This window comes from Vitis riparia, chromosome 12 (genome assembly GCF_004353265.1).
Source record: "Vitis riparia cultivar Riparia Gloire de Montpellier isolate 1030 chromosome 12, EGFV_Vit.rip_1.0, whole genome shotgun sequence".
Taxonomy (NCBI): domain Eukaryota; kingdom Viridiplantae; phylum Streptophyta; class Magnoliopsida; order Vitales; family Vitaceae; genus Vitis; species Vitis riparia.
In genome coordinates, this window is record NC_048442.1 from 19,353,130 (window position 1) to 19,373,079 (window position 19,950).

Consider the following 19,950-nt stretch of genomic DNA (forward strand, 5'->3'; position numbering starts at 1 on the left):
AACGAAATTGGTCTGATGTTGAAGTGTTAGACGTTGGTGACAATCCAACACATCCGAATGATGACAATGACATGGTTGAACATGATCCTGTACCTGAACCTCTGAGAACTGAAGCTGCACCAGTACCTGAATCATCGGAAGATGCAGAATCTGATGTATTCCCTCACTTTTTAGTACCCAACGACCCTCCTACTGAGAATATTCTTGAGGTAAGCTCTCCTACCACACCTTTACAAACTAATGCTATAGATACATCTGCGGGTTATGTTCTACCTTTCAGACACAATCGAGGCAAGCCTCCAAATCGATACTCCCCAGACATAGAAGAACGACGATCCAAGTATCCAGTAGCCAATTATGTGTCTACACAAAGATTATCTGAACCTCTCAGAGCTTTTGCACATACACTCTCCTCATGTCAGATTCCGAGTAGGGTTGAATAAGCTTTCTCGGATCCGAAATGGGCTCAAGCTATAAAAGAAGAATTAGAGGCGTTGCAGAAAAATAATACATGGGTTTTGAGTGTGTTGCCGGAAGGGAGGAAGACAGTGGGGTGCAAGTGGATTTTCTCTATTAAATATAAAGCAGATGGGTCGATTGATCGATACAAGGCGAGGTTGGTAGCAAAGGGTTATACACAGAAACATGGTATAGATTATCAGGAAACTTTCTCACCTGTAGCAAAACTAAAAACTGTTAGAGTTCTGTTATCTCTTGCAGCAAACTTAGATTGGCCATTGCACCAACTTGACGTAAAAAATGCCTTCCTCCATGGTGATCTTGAAGAGGAGATTTACATGGATATTCCACCAGGCTATACTGCTACATCAGAGGTAAAGATCGCATGTAGGTTACAACGAGCATTGTATGGACTAAAGCAATCACCTCGAGCATGGTTTGGCAGGTTGAGTTCGGCAATGAGGAAATATGGATTTCAACAAAGCAACTCTGACCACACTCTCTTCCTAAAACATCGACTGGGAAAAATAAAAGCCCTCATAGTCTATGTAGACGACATGATAATTACAGGGGATGATGTAGAAGAAATATCCAGGCTTCAAGATCAATTGTCAACTGAGTTTGAGATGAAGAACTTTGGGGGGCTTAAATATTTTTTGGGCATTGAAGTGGCAAGGTCAAGACAAGGCATATTTCTTTCCCAAAGGAAATATATACTAGACTTGCTGGCAGAGGTGGGATTACTAGAGTGTAAGCCTGCTGATATTCCAATTGTCCAAAATCATAAACTTGGAGAATATGTAGACCAGGTACCAGCGGACAAACAGAGGTATCAACGGTTAGTGGGTAAACTCATCTATTTATCTCATACTCGGCCAGACATTGCTTATGCTGTGAGTGTAGTGAGTCAATTCATGCACCGGCCGAGTGAAGACCATATGGATGCTGTAATGCGAATCCTTCGTTATTTGAAGTCCTCTCCGGGGAAAGGGCTTATGTTCTCAAAGAATGGTCATTTGAAGGTTGCTGGCTACACAGATACGGACTGGGCAGGGAACATCACAGACAGGAAATCCACTGCTGGGTACTTTACTTTTGTGGGAGGCAACCTAGTTACATGGAGGAGCAAGAAACAGAAAGTAGTTGCCCTGTCTAGTGCTGAAGCTGAATTTTGGGGAATGGTCAAGGGAATATGTGAGCTCATTTGGCTGAAAAAGCTGCTAGCTGAGATCGGTGTTAGTTCCGAAATGAACTTGTTCTGTGATAACACAGTGGCCATTGCTATCTCCCACAATCCGGTTCAACATGATCGCACTAAGCACGTTGAGGTGGATCGGAACTTCATCAAACAAAACCTTGAAGAAAAGATTATTTAGCTTCCATTTGTCAAATCAAAAGACCAGTTGGCTGATGTACTCACAAAAGCAGTGTCTGCAAGGAATTTCTACAACTCACTTGACAAGTTGGGCATAAAAGATATCTATACACCAACTTGAGGGGGAGTGTTAGCGTGAGCTGTCTAATGAGATAAGTATAGAAATCTGTTTATGTAAATCTCATACTTCAAGGGATGGCCTTATTTTTTGCCACAAGATATGTATAGGCTAGAATAGGTTCCTTGCTCTGAATCTATATAGTATTGTATTCAACACACAAGGAAAAATAAGAAAAAAGACTACCTTTTGACACTAACCACTAAAAAAATAATAATAAATCAAAGTTGATATATTTTGAATTATGACTTTACTATTTCTTCTATATACATAACTATATTTCTTGAATTTTCTCATTAGGTAAATAGATTATAAATTAAACAAGATTTAATTAATAAGTTAAATTCTTTAATAAAAGTTAGATTTTTTTTTCATTTTAAATAAAATATTATTAACAATGAATATTTTAAAATGATTATTATTCATTTTTTTTTAGAAAAAAACTACATAGACATTAATATCCTTACCTTTCTAACATATAGTAAATAGTAAATTTTTAATAAAAAAAATATAATTTATGATTTTCTTATAACATTACTATTTATTTTTTAAGTTATTTATAAATACTAATTCATTGTTAATAAAATTTGAATTAATATTATATAAATTAAATTTATAATGTTTTTACAAAATGAAAACAGAATTTTATTTTAAAAAATAACTTATTCAAATAAGTGGTCAAATGACACCTTAATTTCCTACCTTATAAGATTGTTTGCTTTGAATATTTGTCAACTTTAATTCTATTAATATTGAAAATTGATTTTGTCCCTTTATAAGATTAAAGGTATTTTTCATATTTATTAAAAAAACTAAAAAAGTTAAAATTTTTAAAAAAATTATCTTCTTATAAAATTATGTAAAAAAAATATATATTATAAATTGTGCATTGAAGAAAATGATCACCTTTCTTTTCTCCTTAAAAGTTGTAGAGGGGATTGAATGATAAATTAATAAGGGGGAGAAGGTTTGGTGAGTGTTAATATTAAATGCTTTATTATTTAATTAATGATTTAAAGTCACGTGATCGAATTTCTTCATTAATATATGCTAGTCTACCCTTGTCTCTCCTTGTCTTGTGCTTTTATTTATTTATTTATCTATTTTATAATATTTGTATATTTTAAGTGAAATTAAAAACTGCATATTAGTGGCAATGAATATTCTTATGGTGGAAGCACATGCAGCAACCCACGAGACATCAACTTCCGCTCCACCCTAGGAGTGGTAGTTTTTTTTTTTTAAAACAGTATTACTAAAAAAAAAAAATTACTTATTGTGGACCCCACTCTACGATGATTACTAAAAAATAAAACGTGTACCCAAACAAGTTTAAAAAATCCCAAAGTTCAAAACAAATATTTAAGCTCATATTCAAACTTCAAATTAATCCAATTAATTTCATCCTCTAAAATGAGCCCAAATGAGAAAATTTAGCCCAATAGTTAGTCAAGCCCAAAATTTTCAAATTAAATACTAAAATACAAATACAATTAGTCAAACCCAAGTATAAAAATTAAAATAAATTCAATTAAGCATAAATTTCATATCCCACCATCCAAGTCCAATTTAATAAACAAAACTAAATTCACAATCAAAATCAACCAAAATTTAATATGCAAACCCAAAATAACATCTAAAATACGCCACAATTGTCTCATGCCAAATTAAATAATTTAAATGGGCAAAATCCATACCAATTATTAACTAATCCAACAAATTTCACCTACAAAAAATGAGCTCAAAATTCATATCAACTACCAAACCCATATTAATAATATATAAGATCAAAGGAAATAATGTCTCAAGCTTAATCCAATAAACCCAAATAAATAACCAATGAGAAATAAACCCAAATTCAAATAAGATAAATAATATGTAATTGACCTAATCTTAAATTAACCAACAAATGCAATACATCCATAAACCCAAATTCTATATCTATAAATAATGCACCGTAGAGATCAAGAATTAATAATAATAAGAAAATAAAAATACATAAATAATAAATAAGGAAATAAGAACTTACCCAATTTCAAAGAAGAGAAGAAAGTGGGATGCTAATGGGTTTTGGGGGTAGGTATGGGAGAGAGTGGAAAAAAAAGGTATATATATATATATATTATACAAAATAAAATTAAAACAATAATAACAAAAATTAAGATTTAAAAAGTATGAATGGGTAAAAAAAAAAAATCAAGTGTAATAAATCTAAGGATAAAATTAAACTCAAAATCAATATACAAATAAATTTGTTACAAATTTTGGGATAACACTTATAAATAAATAAAAAAGAATATGATACTTTTTATCACTTGTTTTATTTTGAGAAATGAACATTAAAAAGTAAGTTTAGTTTTTATGAAAAGACTAATTCACTTATTTTATATTGATTTTTTTTTAAAAGAATATGTGGTATGAGTAAGGGTGCAAATTAGACGAATTGACCCAATTCAATCTCATGTTTGGAAGAATTTGAACAATCATTTTTAACACTTGGATTAGACTTGAGTTTGGTTAGATCGATTTGGATCGAGGGAGACTACCATTTAAATAATTTAAACTGATTTAATGCTTTTATAATATTTGTAATACATATAATGTTATACAATAATATTCATTTTTTTTTTTTTAGTTTTTAACATAAAATATCAAATTATATTATATCATATACTTATTCAATTTTTTAAAAAAGATATATAAATTTATTTTTAGTTTTTCTTGTTATCTTAAAATTTTATCCTTTTGCTTTTTAAATTTTCATATAATCATATTTATTTTTTAATAAAAATATTATAGTTGGATTTTGAATCATACTGTCTGACTTTAACTCGGTGAATTCAAATTTAACTCGAGTTTCAAGAGATGAGATGAAATCATACTTGGATTAAGAACCTCAACTGAAGGATCCAGCTAGGTTAAACTTGAATAGATTGTGTCTTCATTCGGATTAGCCACCAACCCTAATAACCTTCACAAGTTCTCGTCAGTCGTCTCACACCTACTCCAAGCTCCAACACCATCAATTTACATTTCCAAATTGTTACTACTGTCGTTTTGCCAAGGACACGAGGGCAAGGAGACATACTACAAGGAAAGAGACAAAACTCTACCAGCGTGACTGGTTCGACTCCACTCCACCCCATCACCTTTCCCACAAAAAATTCTCTCTCCCACTAAAATCCTGACCACTGTAAAACTCGAATCTGGAGGAGGAAGAAAGGAAGAGGATGGAGAATGGGGCAGCGGAGAGATGGGGTTTCCGGGGAAACCAAGTGTTGCACAAAGCACCCTCCATCACCGTGAGGGGAGTTCTGGGCAAAGTTATATCTAATCTTAATCCACAAGATCGCAGACCTGTTATTACTCTCGGCCAAGGTGACCCATCTGCCTTTTCCTCCTTCCGGACCGCTCCGGAGGCCGAAGAGGCCATTGTCGACGCCGTCCGGTCCCGGAAATTCAACTCCTACTCCCCCGACGTCGGCGTTCTTACGGCGAGGAGGTAGGGTATTGGTCTCACTTGCTGCATCCACTTTGATCGGAGAAATGGAAATCATTTCAAACCATTTTTGAAGCATATGATATATTTTCTATGTCCTTTTCGTTCTATTCCTTTTCCTTTTTTAAACAGCAATAGTTGTTTTTGGCTGCAACATGCTCCATGTTTTCTGGACAGTCCCAGAAAAGACTATCATTTTCCTTTAGCAAAGTTTTCAGATTGATGAATTCAGCTTGAGGCTTATACTTCCATTTTATTAAAAGGGCTATAGCGGAATATCTCTCTGCTGATCTTCCATTCAAGCTATCCCCAGATGATGTTTATCTCACAATTGGATGTGCACAAGCAATTGAACTCATAATAAAGGTCCTTGCTCTCCCCGGTGCCAACATTCTTCTCCCAAGACCTGGTTATGCGTTATATGAAGCTCATGCTGCAGCTAACCATCTGGAATTCCGTCGGTTCGATCTTCTGCCCGAGAAGGGTTGGGAGGTTGATCTGGAGGGAGTCAAAGCTCTTGCAGATGAGAACACTGTTGCTATGGTTATCATCAACCCAGGCAATCCTTGTGGCAATGTCTTCACACACAAGCATCTGAAGAAGGTAGGCTAGGCTAAGCTATCTTCTAGGAACATGGTTTTATAATTAATTTGTAATGGAAAAAGATGTTATATGGATTTTGCAGGTGGCGGAAACTGCAAGAATGCTCGGAATTCTTGTGATTGCTGATGAAGTATATGGGCACCTTGTTTTTGGGAGTAAGCCTTATGTGCCAATGGGAGTATTTGGGTCGATTACGCCTGTTATTACACTTGGATCTATATCAAAGAGATGGATTGTTCCTGGTTGGAGACTTGGTTGGCTTGTGACAAATGATCCTAATGGCATCCTCTGCAAATCCGGGGTCCTCCCTCTCTTCCCTGATCACCCCAATTTACTGCTCTCTCAAAATTTCACATTTGTTCATGTTACATAGTGCCGTGGAGCAACCCCATTTATATATTGCAATTAAATGCAGGATATGCAAGAAAAATTGTAAATGGTATCTGATCTTTATATTTCTGATTTGATTTTCGTGCAGTTCTCAAACTAAAACTTATACATTTCTTGTCTGTCTTCTCAGGTTGTGGAAACCATTGCGAGTTCTCTCAATATTTGTGCTGACCCTGCAACCTTCATTCAGGTTTGTGATTCAACATGCATTTTCCTGATGAATATATATATATACACCCTAGGGTTTGCCCAGGGAGACCAAACACATTAGTTAATCATGTGGTTTGTTTATCAGGGGGCTGTTCCTCAAATCATTGAGAAAACAACAGATGATTTCTTCTCAAGAATTATTGGCTTACTCCGAAAAACTGCGGACATATGTTTTGATGGACTTGCAGATATCCCCTGCATTGCTTGCCCACACAAGCCAGAAGGAGCCATGTCTGTAATGGTAAGGGAAGAATATGTGAGATACTATGAGTTGCTTCAAATCACAATATGGAGTTGAAGAAATTTTTAATTATAGTACCATTGCAGGTGAATCTAAATGTGTCTCTACTAGAAGACATTGAGGATGATATGGATTTCTGTGTGAAGCTGTCTAAAGAGGAATCCGTAATTATTTTGCCCGGTAAGAAGCAAAGAATTTGAGTCTTTGAAGTTAGGTTAACAAATTAAGAATATGAGAACTGCAAATATTATGAAAAAATGAATAAATGATATGCAACATATGATACATTTTGCTTACAGATATGAAGGATGGAGTAATTTGTGGGCTTTGTTGCAGGTTTTACTGTGGGAATGAAGAATTGGCTTCGTATAACTTTTGCCACTGAGCCTCCCTCCCTTGAAGATGGGCTTGGCAGGATCAAAGCCTTCTGCCAGAGGCATGCCAAGAAGCAGTAAGACTTAAAATTGCCATCAAGACACTAAAAAGAAGGGGTCATGACTCATGTTCAACTACTGCACCTTGGATCCCATTCTCCATCTAAGTTCCCATGTAAAACTATGTTGTTGTTGCTGTTGTTGGGATGATTTCCTTAAGCCTTCAATGGTAATCTTATAGGGTTTGAAGTTGGAAAAATGACCTCCTTGGATTATTCTTCCCCGTGGGAACGACTCATTTTGAAGATTTTTAAGCCTCTTTATTTTCTTCAAAAACTTCTTTCCCTCTTATTTCTAATCCATTTTCCTCTCATTTATGTTGTCTAGCTTCCTCTCTCCTTCTCTTTTCCGGTGAAGTCCTTATATTTTTAATTAGGGAAAACATGATATTTTTAGGGAATATCTTTTAAATATTGTTTCCTATTATTTTCTAAGGATTAATTTAAAAAATAATTATAGATATATGAAGAATAATTAAAAATAAACTATTATATAAAAAATTTTATTTTTGGGACATTTAAAAATATAGGGAAAAACAAGTTAAAGAAAATGATTTTAAAAAATTGTTTTTTAAAACACTTCCTAAACAGAACCCATTTTTCCAATTTTAAAGTTATTTTGACCATCGTATTAAATTGATTTTCATCCATCCAATGTCTGATCATTAATTCACTATCATGGAAAATGTTTTTTCTTTCAAAGACTTAAAAAAAGACTTTATGTTAAAACAATGGGAATGTGCATGTCAAGCATGATAAACACACAACAAGAAAAATCAACATGCTAAGGTGGGCAATATCAATAAAATCAACATGTCAAGATCTCAAATAAATATAACGAACAAGCATAGACAATCATCATGTCAAAACTCTCAATGTGTTGTGAACACTCAATTAGTATAGAAAAGTACAAGAGGAGGTATTCATTAATCAACTAATCAAACGTCACATTTGTTTCAACTTGAGTACAAGTTTGACCCTTTCATGATCCTTAATGGAGTCGTTATTTCGTGGACTCACATTTTTCACATGAATTCCCATTCAATGGTAAGACTCATTTTTTTTATTTATTATAAAAAACTGATTTTTAGAAAAATGTTTGGAGTCGTCATTAATTTTTGTTTTATTTTTAAAGGGAAAAAAAAAAGAAAACTACATATTACTCCTTAAAAAGGAAAGACAAGTCTGTGAAGAACTAAATTCGAGAGTTAAGTTACTTATTTGAAAAGTATAGTAATAAGTCATAACACCCCTCTAAACTTTAAAATTAAGTCTCTACTAATCAAGGTAAAACAAACATGAAAATTGGTTGGTTAATCAATGGATACTTAGCAATGGACATGATATATTCTGCCTAAAGTATGTATCAGAAAATAATCAAATGAATAAAAGAGGAAAGGAGCATACTTGAGCAACAAGTTGAGTGCTTCATGGAAAACGGGTTCATGCATAATAACAAATATAAAATTCTCATGTATATCATTGAGCAAGGCAGAGGCATTTATTATTCAGCAAGCATAGCAATTAGAAACAATAATCCAAAGAGAATCACATATGTTGGCCTAACCAATGTCCAATTTATTTTCATGAATTAATTTTATAAATTCTATCTTTCTAATGATAATAGAAGAAGGATCATAGAAATATGGAGGAAATTTCATTATTTTTGGAAATATAAAATTTATTCATGTTTATTTAAAAAAATTGAGAAAAAAAAATATTTAAAAAATCAAGAAAAATAAGGAAATGCATGTCGAAGGAAATTTGACATCAAATAATTTATTAAAAATTGGATTTAAGTGACCTAAGACTTCTAATGAGGAATTTTTAAGTGAAGACAAGAATTTATTAAATAAAAAAGGAAACTAAAAAATGGCAAATAAAAGCTTGCAGAAACTGCATGTGACAAAAGAGACATGGGGTCGAAAGGTGGTGAACAGCACACCTAAACGAGGTGGAGCACGTGCATGCATAAGAGGTAGCATTGAGGGGTGGCCATGTATTCCCAAACACTTCTGCATATATCTTGCATATATGCTGTATCAAATTCAAAGCTTGTGAGACCCTCCTTGCATTTCAAATGACCACCAATAGCCTTCGGGCATCCAATCACCAGAGCGTCCTAGAGTTTTCAGCAAGAAGGCAAGCATTTGTATCCGAGTCAACTCTACCAATGACAACAAGTCCGTCCAAATCCATATTCTGCAACTGGCTTTTGACCTTATTTGGTTTGCTCAGTTCACTCAGATACCGATCCTCCAATTCTTCCCACATCTGCATTCCCTTTTGCCATATTGTCTTCAGCTTTGTTATCAAGTTGTAGAACCTCTTCACGAGGCTAAAGCCAAATCCTTGCTTGTTGCTTCTAACTTGAGCACCACCACTCTTAACAGGTAATTCAAACTTCCTGAATTCATCCTCAGGTAAAGCAGTTGTGGCATTTGAAGGCTTAGGGGCGGAACATGGCCGGTAAGTTCGCTGGCTAGTGCCTTTCTTTGAATTTCTCTCCCATGCCCAAAAAATTTCTGTATGATAATTACCAAAGACATCAGCCATCGAAGTATGAGAATGTGGAACAATCTCAGGAAATATCTTAGTCTTTTCATCCACCGTGGCAGTTTCTAGTTTCTGCTGAATGAAGCAGCTCCCATATACGAAGAGTGGTGGCAGTACTTAAATGACCAGCCATGCAGATGGTTGCAATCTTCTGACCGCAATCAGTCAAAGATATTGCACTGATGGGTCCTTGATGTGCCACAAACATACCCACAAGCTCCCATAGAAAATGAGGGCTCGATGATCTAAAAGAGTTGCTTCTCCATAGTTTCAAAGTACCATCAGAGCAGCCCGTGGCCATGTGAGATGTAGGAGACTTCAGCTCATCAACACGCTGTAATGCTCCATCAAAAATTCGAACACTGAAATATTCCTCCAGAAGAGAGACATTTTTTCTATGAGGATCAACGGGATTTGATCTTGGTGGCAGCCTGTGATTTTTCAGGAGAACGAACAGGTGCTGCCTGAGAAACAGGCTTAGGGGTTTGAGTAGTAGGCTCAATTCCTGAAACAAAACCAGGAGGTTGTTGAGATGGCGGTGCAGAACTACCCTGCAATAAGGCACTTGTCTTCCCACTTATGAAAGTGGGATAGAAGTTTTGAATTGATTGGTCCTGGTTTGGTGATCAAAGCTGACTGGACACGCAAGGCAGACTGGGCTCCAACACCATCAGCCCTTGGCATTGAATGGGTTCAAGGATCCTCCCAGTTACAATTTTTACTCTTAATACCTGCTCCTTGACTGAATTCCCAGCATCTAAATGTTGGGTTTCAATAATAGGTAAGGCTGTGGCAGCAAGTTGAATGTGGCTTGGCAGAGGACTTAGTGCAGGAACCGCATGGGTGACAGTCACAGGTGGGCCCACCTGTGGTTGAAATGAGGCAGCAGAACAGTGCAGAGAAATCCTTGGTGCAACCGGAGGGACTGATTGAGCTGACTTTTTGGCCTTGCTTGTAAACTTTCTTTTAGGTTCCTGTGAACTTCTTTCGGGTGCAGGGGAATTTTTCCAAGATGCAGGCACAGGTGTTGCTGATACTCAGACATAACATCATTCCTATTGCCCTCAGTTTCAGTGAACTCTATTTCCTCCGTGCAATCCTCAATGTACCGATGTAAGAAAACCATCCTGCATTTCTTCCTTGAGAGTGATCTCCAACCGTGGTCTTCATATCAAGGCGTGCATGCAGCAAAGTTTCTATTCCAACAAAGGCAGATGGTGACAATTCTTGGGTCGGGACAGATAAGATCATATGATGGCTTAATACCATACCCTTGTTTACAAAAGAACTTTATTTGTTCATGGGTCCCACCAAGAGGAACCTTGGAAATGACTAAGTGTGGGGTTTCCCTCCGGATGTCCTCCCCAAATAAAAAACCCTTGGTCCATCAAAGATAAGTAGATGATCGGTTTGAGCGCAATCTATCTTAACTAAAACAAGATCCGTTTGACGTAGCTAGAAAGAGAGAGATTTCCTTATTTCTAAATGTCAGACATAATGGATTTCTAGACGGACCAAACAATATAGTTAGAGATTTCATACATTAAACAAATGGATAATCATATCCAGTACCTAAGCGACGACCTAGACAACATTTGCGCCTCAAAGTCAATGTCTAGTAATTGCTATGCGTAATCAGCGACATTGACAAACGTAAATGTATAATCAATTACATGGTTCGAGACTCTTGCTTGATAATCAGGAAATGACACAAATCAATAGATTTTGTTTGATATGATTGCCCAATCTGCGTAGAGATGATGGTGTTGACTTTCTTGCTAAGACTTGATTTTCATCCTAATGACAATCATCATCACAAAAAATGCATGAATGCACCATCAGCGCTATGGCAATGGTGTCATCTGTTCTATAAAAATCCCTTGAAAAGTATAAAAAAGGTACGCACATTCAGAGTCATTCAAAATAATTGGACTTGTCCTTATTACTTTTTTACTTAAATTTCGGAGGGGCGTGCCCGAACCACTTGTTTGGACATCCTTTTGTGCAAGGAAAAAGTCCGTCTAAATTTAGGGAAGCTAGACGGACCCAAATCCGATTGGCATTGCACCAACACCAAACATCATCTTTCTTGGTATCAAATCCAGCATTTTGAAGCAGATAAACAAGGGGTAGAAAAAGGTCAGCTTCAATTATAGACCGTATCTGATCTTTATTTCCAGCTATGATGCTTGAGGTGGTTCAGCAAGCTTCCTTCTTGATGCTCATGCATGTACCCAAGGTGGAATATGGCTCGTGCATGGGACTGGGACTTGGCATGCACACTAGAGGTCTCAAACGTGATCTGAGTCATCTTTTCTCTGCTGTCCTTCGGATTGAAGGGTGCCTTGAGAACCAACTATGTTGCATGCAAAGTAAATACCCAAGCTCTGGTTGCATCAGGAGTTTCTGCACAAAGGAAATAGCCTTTCTTGTGGGGGTCCCAATATAGAAACAACGGTCATTGGAAAGAATACTTCTGTACGTGGGAAGTTCATCACTGAAGGCTTGAATCCATGCAATAGTTCAATATACAGATCATCATTTTCAATCTTGGATGTTTTTACTCAGTGACAAAACTCTCTCAAGATCAATCTTCATCATCTCATCCTCTCCATCGCTACCCAACTCTCCCTGTCTCTCCCAGATGAGAATGCAACTGCTGAATACCAACCCAGAATACTACAAGCAGAGAGCCCCCTAGAAACAATAATAATAATAATAATAATAAAAATCTCTACATCTGACGAGACCACAAGCAATCCTTATTGTACACGGTCTTCACAAAGTTCCCACTTCTCTTGAAATACTCATGCTACTATGACCTCCATAGCCCAGGGCACCAAATAATGAAAAGGGAAGAGATACAGATACAGAAGCATAGAAATGAAACGCAAGAGAAACCGAGAAGAGGCAGACAAGGAGTGGGTAGCCAAACAAGCCACATTTCATTATTTGTCAATGGGCTTGAAACAACTGAACATGCCAGGATGAATTTTGAACAAGAATTAAAGTGTGATTATCCAATACCAAGCAGCAAACGTCGATATATAGTCAGATTCAGTCTCAAAGTTATGTCCAACATGAATAGAAAAATAAAGCAATATCAAGTTTGCAATGAAATTCTGAATCCATAGGATGACATGAAGCTTCTTTCATCTACTCCCAAACAACAACAAATGCCTAGAAACATCCAAAAATTGTAGACGAAGAGATTATTAATGAAAAGAACTGTGATCCGTAGTAACCATACCCAGGAACACTCCTCCTCTAGCAAATTTGACTGGGCTTCTAGCACTCTATTTTTCTTCCTCCAACCCAAACAAGATCCCTCTGAGTTTCTCCTTTTACCTGCTCCTCCTCTCTCTCTGTTTTTCCTTCTTCTGTTATCCCCTCTTCTCAAACTTTTCACTGAATTTATTAATGAATTTTAAAAATTAATTTAAAATTTTAAAAATAAATCTAACCACTAAAATAAATAATAAATCAAAACCAATATATTATTCCTTCTAAACTTATAACTATATTTAAAAAAAAAATCATTAGATAAATAGATTATAAATTAAATAAGACATAATTAATAATTTAAATTATTTAATAAGTATTTTAATTTTTAAGAATAATTTGGAACAAAAAATTAATCTAATTAGAAATATTAAATGAAAATATTTTAAAATATTATATTCCTAATTGAGTAATAAATGAGTGCATGTAATAAAAAACTTGAATTTACATGTAAAAAAAAGTTAAATTTAATTCATTATTCATTTTAAATAAAATATTAATAATAATTATTATTTTTCATTACAAAAATGTTAATATTTTTATTTCTAATATATACTAAACAGTAATTTTTTAAAATAAAAAATGTAATTTATAATTTTATTATAATGTTACTATTCATGTTTTACTAAAAACTATTTATTTTATAATTTATTTATAATTACAAAACTATTTTCATTTTCAATAAGGTTTGAATTAAATTTAATTAATATTATATATATTAATTTTGTAATGTTTTTACAAAATCAAAACAGAAAAAAAAAAATTAAAGTAACTTATTCAAATAAGTGGTCAAACCACACCTTAATTTCCTACCATAGAAGATTGTTTGCTTCGAAAATTTGTCAACTTTAATTCTATTAATATTGAAAATTGACTTGATTTTGTCCCTTTGAAAGCGCCTTGCAAGCATCTTTTTCCATCAATGGTAAACGCTGAAAACAAAAAGGCAAAAAAAAATTTACAAAAAGTAAAAGAGTGGAGTTCGTTTTATATTAAAAATAATAAAATTATATATCTTATGAAAAAAAATATTAAGGAAAGAAAAAAAATATGTTAAGTAAAATAATTTTCGTGTTTGATTTTACTATGAAAAGTCAAATATAATTAAAATTAATTTGAAATTTAAATATTTTAAAATTATTTAATTTTGTTATAATAAAAAAATAAGTAAAATGAGTATGAAAAATATATTAAAATAATTTATTAAATTTAAACCTATTTTTAATTTTTTTTTTTACTTTTCCTCTTTATTTTCTTTCATTCGTATTTTTCCCAAAAACACTAATATTTAATTCCTAGAAAAAAATATTAAATACAAAAACATAAAATAATTTTCTCATGTTTGATTTGGTTATTTATGAAAAATATAAAAGAAAATAAAATATAATTAAAACTAATTAAAACTTATATATTTTTAAATTATTTAATCTTTATATCGATGAGTTAAAATAAGTAAAATGAGTTTGAAATAGAAAATAAAAATAATTTATCAACTTTTAATTTATTTTATATTTTCCTTTTTTTTTATATATTTTCTTTTCTTTATATTTTCCCTCAAATTTTTCGAGAACCAGATATAACCGAAAAGTAAAAATGAAAAAAAAATGAAGGAAAATAATTTTTCCATGTTTAATTGTCTTAGAGTTACGGCATTTTCAAATTATTTAATATCTATATTAATAAGTTAAAATAAGTTAAATGAGTTTGAAATAATAAATAAAAATAATTTATTAATTTTAATTATTATTTTTTTTTTGGTTTTTTCTTGCTTTCTACTTTTCTCTTCTATTTTCTCTTTTACATTTTCCCTCAATTTTTTCGAACAAATTATAACCTAAATTATTATTTAAAGTGAGAAAATAAAAGGGGGATAAGAATTTTATAATTAAACATATATTAAGGAAAAATGCTTCACATACTTTTTATTTGTTGTTATTTTTTCTCCTCATTTTTGAATATACTAAAATATAAGCATGAAAATATGGTTGAAGTAACTAATTAAGGCTAATAAATATTAGAATTTTGCTATTAGGTAGAATAAGTGAAAAAATCTAACTTAAGAATTAAAGAAAAGAATTCCTTGAATATTTATCATATTTATTGAAAAATTTTAAAATATTTTCTTTTCTTCTAAAATTATATTCAATATTTAATTATATAAAAAATTTATAAATTGTGAATCTTAGGATTTTTCCTTATCACACATTTCACCCTTTGAGACGAAGAAAAGGATGCCGTAGCTTTTTTCCAAAAAAGTTGTAACGGGATTGTAATATATATTAACAAATCTCATATCTGATTTAACGTTTTTATGATAATTGTAATATATATTATCATATACAATAATATTTATTTTTTTTTTAAAATAAAGATAAAATATAAAATTATATTATATTATATGCTTATTTGATATATTTATAAATATATATATATATATATATATATATATATATATATATATATATATATATATATTTTGTATTAAAATTTTATCTTATTTATTATTTAAATTTTTATATAAACACATAAAAAAAATTTAAAATAATTTTAATTCAATTTAACCTGAATGAAACCGACCTTGGACTTAGAACCTCCAGTTAAGGATTGAGTTGGATTGAACTCTCACATTTCGTCCCTGTGCATTTCTCCAAGTTGCTACTTGATCGTCATTGGTCACGCACCAACTTCAGAATCATCAATTTACATTTCCAAATTGTTACGATTGTCGTTTTGTCGAGGACACGAGGGCAAGCAGACAGGCATCAAAGAAAACTGGTTCGGCTCCACTCCACCGCACCACATTTCCCACAAAAAAATCTCTCCCACTAAGATCCCCACCACAGTACAACTCAAATCTGGAGGAAGAAAGGAAGAGGATGGAGAATGGAGCAGCGGAGAGATGGGGTTTCCGGGGAAACCAAGTATTGGACAAAGCAGCCTCCATCACCGTGAGGGGAGTTCTGAGAAAAGTTATATCTAATCTCAATCCACAAGATCGCAGGCCTGTCATTACTCTTGGCCAAGGTGACCCATCTGCCTTTTCCTGCTTCCGGACCGCTCCGGAGGCCGAAGAGGCCATTGTCGACGCCGTGCGGTCACGGGAATTCGACTCCTATCCCCCCGACGTCGGCGTTCTTTCAGCGAGGAGGTAGGGTCTTGGCCTCTCTTGCTGCATCCCCTTTGATCGGAGAGATTGGAAATGATTTCACACCATTTTTGAAGTATATGATATATTTTCTATGCCCTTTTAATTCTATTCCCTTTTAGTTCCATTCCTTCTCCCTTTTTAAGAACAGCAATAGTTGTTTTTGGCTGCAACATGCTCCAAGTTTTCTGGACAGTCCCAGAAAAGACTGTCATTTTCCTTCAGCAAAATTTTCAGATTAATCAATTCAACCCGAGGCTTATACTTCCATTTTATTAAAAGGGCTATAGCGGAATATCTCTCCACTGATCTTCCATACAAGCTTTCCCCAGATGATGTTTATCTCACAGTTGGATGTGGACAAGCAATTGAACTCATAATAAAGGTCCTTGCTCGCCCTGGTGCCAACATTCTTCTCCCAAGACCTGGTTATGCGTTCTATGAAGCTCTTGATGCAGCTAACCATCTGGAATTCCGTCGGTTTGATCTTCTTCCCGAGAAGGTTTGGGAGGTTGATCTGGAGGGAGTCAAAGCTCTTGCAGATGAGAACACTGTTGCTATAGTTATCATCAACCCCGGCAATCCCTGTGGCAATGTCTTTACACACCAGCATCTGAAGAAGGTAGGCTAGGCTAAGCTATCTTCTAGGAACATGGTTTTATAATTAATTTGTAATGGAAAATGATGTTCCAGCTAGGGATTTTGCAGGTGGCGGAAACTGCAAGAATGCTCGGAATTCTTGTGATCGCTGATGAAGTATATGGCCACCTTGTTTTTGGGAGTAATCCTTTTGTGCCAATGGGAGTATTTGGGTCGATCACGCCTGTTATAACACTTGGATCTATATCAAAAAGATGGATTGTTCCTGGTTGGAGACTTGGCTGGCTTGTGACCAATGATCCTAATGGCATCCTCTGCAAATCCGGGGTCCTCCCTCTCTTCCCTGACCACCCTAATTTACTGCTCTCTCTCAAAACTTCAAATTTGTTCTTGTTACATAGTGCCATGGAGCAACCCCATTCATATACTGCAATGAACTGCAGGACATGCAAGAAAAATTGTAAATAGTATCTGATCTTTATATTTCTGGTCTGATTTTCCTGCACTTCTCAAACTAAAACTTACATCTTTTTTGTCTATCTTCTCAGATTGTGGAAACCATTGTGAGTTATCTCAATATTTGTGCTGACCCTACAAGCTTCATTCAGGTTTGTGATTCAACATACATTTTTCTGATGAAAGTATATAAATTATGTTTGTTATCTATGCTCTTCAGTATAGTAATCATGTGGTTTTTTTATCAGGGGGCTGTTCCTCAAATCATTGAGAAAACGACAGATGATTTCTTCTCGAGAATTATTAGCTTACTCGGAAAAACTGCAGACATATGCTTTGATGGACTTGCAGATATCCCCTGCATTACTTGCCCACACAAGCCAGAAGGAGCCATGTCTGTAATGGTAAGGGAAGAGCATATGAGATATTATGAGTTGCTTCAAATTAAAATATGGAGTTGAAGAAATTTTCAATTATAGTACCACTGCAGGTGAAACTAAATGTGTCTCTACTGGAAGACATTGATGATGATATGGATTTCTGTATGAAGCTGTCTAAAGAGGAATCGGTGATTATTTTGCCCGGTAAGAAGCAAAGAATCTGAGTCTTTGAAGTTGGGTTAACAAATTGAGAATATGAAAACTGAAAATGGTATGCAAAATATGATACACTTTGCTTACAGATTGAAGGATGGTGGAGTAATTTGTGGGCTTTGTTGCAGGTTTTGCTGTGGGAATGAAGAATTGGCTTCGTATAACTTTTGCCACTGAGCCTCCATCCCTTGAAGATGGGATTGGCAGGATCAAAGCCTTCTGCCAGAGGCATGCCAAGAAGCAGTAAGACTTAAAAATTGTCATCAAGAGACAAAAAGGAAGGGGTCATGACTCATATTGTTCAAATACTGCACCTTAGATCTTATTCTCCATCTAAGTTCCCATGTAAATTGTTGATGTTGTTGGGATGATTTCCTTAAGCCTTCAATGGTAATTTTGCAGGGTTTGAAGTTGGAAAAATGACCTCTCTTGCTTATCCTTCTTGGTGGAAATGACTCAGTTTCCAGATTTTTAAGCTTCTTTCCCTCTCCTTTCTAATCCATTTTCCTCTCATTTGTGCTACCTAGCTCTCTTCCTCTCTGTAATCTTTCTTTATTCATTGATCCTTTTTTGTGAAGCCCAAACCCTAGAATAGAGATCAATGGATAAAGAAACATCAGAGTCTTATCCATTTAAAAAATTACAGAGGGAAGTTCTCTCATTCTTCTTTCTTCTCCAAGATCCTTTACATTCTCAATCTTTCTCTTTGTTTTTTGTTAAAGATTTTTTGCAGTTTCATTTGAATTCCTACAATGCCAAAGATGAGTTTGGATTGAAAACCGTTGTTGGCTAAATCTCTGATCTAACTTCATTTCCCCCAGTTTTGCAGTCTTATGCAATTACTATCCAAACTTCACTATAGATGAAATATGAACATTTTTTTTTTTCTGTCCAAATCCCTAGATTTTAGTTGATGTTGTTGGAATTTTTTTATCCCCGTCAAGTGACTATTACAATTGAAAACTTAACCCCAATTAAGTTCTTTGTAAATAAAAGTTAATTACGATACATTATGATGCAACATGATATGAAGAAGTTGTTTCACTTTGTTTGACTTTGTCATATGATAAAATGAAGTTCTTATAACAAAAGAAAAAAAGAAAAAAAAAACAACAAAAATGTGATGGTGAGGGAGATGAACAAAGTTGTGTGGTACGAGAAAGATCGAGGAAGTTATGATAGTGAGGAGACAAATAAAGTTGTAATGGTGTGAGGAAAACCAAGTTTCAAAGAGTGAAGACTTGAGCAAGATAGATTTCTTGGAAAAGTGACGGTATACCTTTCTTGTGTCCAAAAGTGGTTATTTAATCTTGTCCAAGTTTAATGCCTTCTTAGGTGCTTTAATGGTGCCTTTAATTGAGCGTTATTGTCTTTAATGTCAATGATTGTTGATCCATAATTGTTGTCATGCTTTGATGAACCTAAAAAACTAATATTTTAGCTTGATAACGGTTACGCCAATCATGATAGTTCAATACCTGTTGTAGTTAATGCTTGTCAAGCAGGAATGTGTAGTACTCGATTGATTTATGTCCATCCGGTAAATACTAGACCACATAACTTTTGTGCTATTTTGTTATGATCTAAATAACACTAGGAGACGATTGTGAGCGGCCCATAAGGATAACATTAAAGAACAATTTTTAAAAATTGTTTTTCACAACTTTCTTTGAAAATACTTCTCAAGCGGAACCATGTTTCCAATTTCAAAGTTATTTTGCCGTTCTATTCAAATATCCCTACTCCCATTAAATTGAGTTTCATCTACCCATTGCCAATGCCTTATCATTAATTCATTATCATGGAAAAGGCCTTTACCCTCAAAGACTTAGAAAAAAAAAAAAAGACATTATGTTATTCACATATCTAGAATGGACAAAAGAAATTGAATTGTCTTACCTTTGTTTATGCATCCAATGCACCATACTTATAAAAGATCGTGTTTCAATATTTTATTTCTTATGTTTATCTTGGTTCAAAAAGAAAGCGT

The 19,950-nt window shown here is 34.1% G+C and overlaps 2 protein-coding genes across 4 annotated transcripts; both read left to right on the forward strand.

The window, feature by feature from the left end:
• The first annotated feature begins 5,101 nt into the window (after positions 1–5,101).
• LOC117927376 (tyrosine aminotransferase-like) lies at positions 5,102–7,631 on the forward strand. Its single transcript, XM_034846877.1, has 7 exons — positions 5,102–5,454; positions 5,715–6,054; positions 6,137–6,355; positions 6,575–6,634; positions 6,740–6,895; positions 6,982–7,075; positions 7,232–7,631. Exons 1-7 carry the CDS (start codon positions 5,183–5,185, stop codon positions 7,348–7,350), a joined length of 1,260 nt encoding a protein of 419 aa, XP_034702768.1. The 5' UTR covers positions 5,102–5,182; the 3' UTR covers positions 7,351–7,631.
• Positions 7,632–15,871: 8,240 nt separating this feature from the next.
• LOC117927377 (nicotianamine aminotransferase 1-like) lies at positions 15,872–18,621 on the forward strand. Of its 3 annotated transcripts, none has more exons than XM_034846881.1 (7): positions 15,872–16,314; positions 16,594–16,933; positions 17,020–17,238; positions 17,460–17,519; positions 17,616–17,771; positions 17,858–17,951; positions 18,089–18,621. In XM_034846881.1, exons 1-7 carry the CDS (start codon positions 16,043–16,045, stop codon positions 18,205–18,207), a joined length of 1,260 nt encoding a protein of 419 aa, XP_034702772.1. In that variant the 5' UTR covers positions 15,872–16,042; the 3' UTR covers positions 18,208–18,621. The 3 variants fall into 3 exon arrangements, with proteins under 3 accessions (XP_034702772.1, XP_034702769.1, XP_034702771.1); XM_034846878.1 differs by having other exon boundaries at positions 15,951–16,314; positions 17,858–18,018; positions 18,089–18,174; XM_034846880.1 differs by lacking the exon at positions 18,089–18,621 and having other exon boundaries at positions 15,951–16,314; positions 17,847–17,944.
• The last annotated feature ends 1,329 nt before the right edge of the window (positions 18,622–19,950 follow it).

Coding starts and splice junctions, on each gene's coding strand:
- LOC117927376 (XM_034846877.1), top strand. CDS start 5,183: ATGGAGAATGGGGCAGCGGAGAGATGGGGTTTCCGGGGAAACCAAGTG. Junction 5,455..5,714: donor GGCGTTCTTACGGCGAGGAG/GTAGGGTATTGG, acceptor TTTTATTAAAAG/GGCTATAGCGGAATATCTCT. Junction 7,076..7,231: donor ATCCGTAATTATTTTGCCCG/GTAAGAAGCAAA, acceptor GCTTTGTTGCAG/GTTTTACTGTGGGAATGAAG.
- LOC117927377 (XM_034846881.1), top strand. CDS start 16,043: ATGGAGAATGGAGCAGCGGAGAGATGGGGTTTCCGGGGAAACCAAGTA. Junction 16,315..16,593: donor GGCGTTCTTTCAGCGAGGAG/GTAGGGTCTTGG, acceptor TTTTATTAAAAG/GGCTATAGCGGAATATCTCT. Junction 16,934..17,019: donor CACACCAGCATCTGAAGAAG/GTAGGCTAGGCT, acceptor GGGATTTTGCAG/GTGGCGGAAACTGCAAGAAT.